Source organism: Artibeus jamaicensis, unplaced genomic scaffold (genome assembly GCF_021234435.1).
Source record: "Artibeus jamaicensis isolate MK-2021 breed Jamaican fruit bat unplaced genomic scaffold, CSHL_Jam_final contig_2259, whole genome shotgun sequence".
In the NCBI taxonomy this organism is placed as follows: Eukaryota; Metazoa; Chordata; class Mammalia; order Chiroptera; family Phyllostomidae; genus Artibeus; species Artibeus jamaicensis.
Genome location: NW_026521468.1, coordinates 8,994,766 through 8,997,311, shown reverse-complemented (window position 1 = coordinate 8,997,311; position 2,546 = coordinate 8,994,766). Strand labels below are relative to the sequence as shown.

The window sequence follows — 2,546 nt, the reverse complement described above, 5'->3', positions numbered from 1 at the left end:
ACGTGAGTACGGGTCGGAAGCTTCAATGCAAAACACTTGTTTTATTTAAATAAAAACATACAAAGAAACAGGAGCTAAATGGCCAAAACGTGTAAAATACCAAACATCTGAAACCCAGTGCAGACCAGAGCCCCCCTCTGCCTGGCAAGTGTGCTCCTGGGAGTGTGTGCGACCCCCACAGGACACCTCTCACCGGGGCGAGTGCACAGCTTTCTGCCTCGCTCCCCACCCCACAGGCTCCACAAAAACACCCACGCCGCAGTCACACTGCCAACTCTGTGCCGATCCACAGTATGAAACCCTGTCCCTAGCTAAGGACATTTGTGCTGCTTCCTGCTGAGGGCCTGTTTCAGGACTGAAGCCACCCCCCACCGCAGGCCAGAGTCCCCATCCTCTGACAACAGCTCCCCTTGGCTGCAGGGAAGGGGCGTCCTGGGGCACTTGGACCCCAGTCCCTCACTTCCGGGTCTTAGGTGGAGGAGCTGGGAATAGGGCAGCTGCTCCAGGGCCGGGGCTCTCCCCAGTCCCAGTGATGCTGAGACCCTGTCCTTGGGCGGAGAACTCGGGCCCAGAGGCTGAGTCGCTCTCCTCTGCCTCCTCCTTGTTCCAGGGAGAGTAAGAGAGGATGCTGAACCCCCTCCTAAGCAGAGCTGTATCTGCAGGGACCAGCTCAGCACCGCATCCTGTCTCAGAGGTTTCCAGAATGCTCAGCTTCCACTGGTTCAGGTCCCACCCCTGGGGTGCGTCTTGCAGCCGCACTGCACACATGTCATCAGGCTCCAGCAGCACGTTCCAGCCCTGGCCTGGGGTCCTCAGGGCCCAGAGTGCTGTCATGTTCCGGAGGTAGGTGGTGTCAGAGTCATCCACCACGGACATGACCTGCATGCCCAGTAACCAGGCCTCAGCCTCCGCAGGGTCCACTGGGTGGGTGGTGCCCAGCTCCAACAGCATGGGCTCCCCGGGGGGTAGGACCTCTTTGAGAAACACCTGCCACAACAGATAAGGGCTCGGCCAGTGGCAGCAGGCCAGAATGCCTCCGAATCGCCAGGGGAGGCTCTGGGTCCAGTCGGCATCCTCAGGACCCAGGCCCAGGGGTGCTGCGTCCTGAGGGGTCAGCTCCGTGGGCACAAAGTACTGGTCCAGGCCCCCCTCTGCAGACCCATCAGGGGATGACGTGGGGCTGTCCGAGCTCCAGTCCGCAGAAGCCTCCAGTGCAGGCTGATCTAGGGCCTGCCCCCAGCCAGGCCCCCCTACGGGGTTCTCCAGGAACTCAGGGTCCCAGTCCTCATCGTCCCAGTCCTCCGACTCCAGCGACTCTTTAAAGCTCAGGAAGACGAACTTGAAGCACGTGAAGCAAATCCGTAGCTGGTCCCCGTGCTGGAGCTGATAGCGCCAGGACGCATACAGGTGGGACACGCCCTCCCTGCCGGGCCGCGCACTGACCGGCGGGCACATGGCCACGCCTTCGTCTCCCGTCCAGTGCACAGATGGATGGCGGGGGCGGGACTTGCCAAGGGCTTCCCGGGGATCTGACCTGCCTGTGCCCAAGCGCCAGGGCGACGCTCTAGGGCAAGAAGAAGGGCATGGGTCTCTTGTGGGGGCCTTGGCTGGGGACAAACAGGGTCCCAATCCAACAGGGAGGTGGAGAAGAGTGCACTTCTGGAAATTTCCTCAGCTATGCAATCGCTCTCTTCTCCGGGTAGCTGCAAAGAAAAAGCGTGTGAGGCCAGACAGGCCAGGCCTGGCAGGCAGGTGGGGAGAGGTCGGATGGCGAACGGGGGTGCAGAGGCGCGGGCTCCAGACCCCGGCCCTCTGAGGGCACCTCTGCTCCGGACAGCTGTGCCGCGCCTGGGAGCTACACGGCCCCTCCCCCACCCGCCGCCCCTTGTGCCCAGCCGGCCTCCCCTGGGGGACCCTGACGAAACCGGGTAAAACCTGCTGGACGGAACCCAGCAGAACCTTGACAGCACCTCGCAGACCCGGCCAACCCCCACCTGAACAGACCCCCAGGCCACATTGGACAGTTCAGCGGTTTAAACCTCACCTCCCGCGAGGCCAGGGACCCCCGGGCTCTCGCCGCAGCCAGCAGGGTTCTCACCGAGTCACCACCTCCCTCCAGCCAGCGTCCCAGGAAAGGAAGAGGAAGACCACCGGCCCGCGAATATAAAGGGCCATTTCCCAGGGTGCTTTGGGCTCATTTGCATATCTCCCATGAGCCTCTGCCCGCCAGGAAGTGAAACTGCTGTGTCATCCTCTTCCCGCCCAGAAGAGCCACGTGCCCACGGTGCCAGCCGTTGAGAATTACCTGTGCCCCTCACGCAACCCAGCTCGGATCCCGCTTCTTGTTAGTCCCTCCGAGGGCCGAGGAAACTGCTCGCAGCGTCCTTTCCACCAGCAGGTGCCGATGTCTGCCCGTGAGCAGCCGCCCCCTGGCCATTGCGGTTTGTGGGTCGCCTGGGCGACATGACCAGTCTCGGTCTTGTCTTTCTATGACGTAGATTCCTTTTTGTCTCAAGAAAAGGTTTTATGCATTTTGGAAACAGACC

At 61.8% G+C, this 2,546-nt stretch overlaps 1 protein-coding gene across 1 annotated transcript; it reads right to left on the bottom strand.

Moving 5' to 3' along the window:
- Positions 1-256: 256 nt before the first annotated feature.
- Positions 257-2,151, bottom strand: TEX19 (testis expressed 19). Its single transcript, XM_037157896.2, has 2 exons — positions 2,099-2,151; positions 257-1,703 (listed from the first exon to the last, which is right to left on the bottom strand). Exon 2 carries the CDS (start codon positions 1,453-1,455, stop codon positions 457-459), a length of 999 nt encoding a protein of 332 aa, XP_037013791.2. The 5' UTR covers positions 1,456-1,703; positions 2,099-2,151; the 3' UTR covers positions 257-456.
- Between the last annotated feature and the right edge of the window lie 395 nt (positions 2,152-2,546).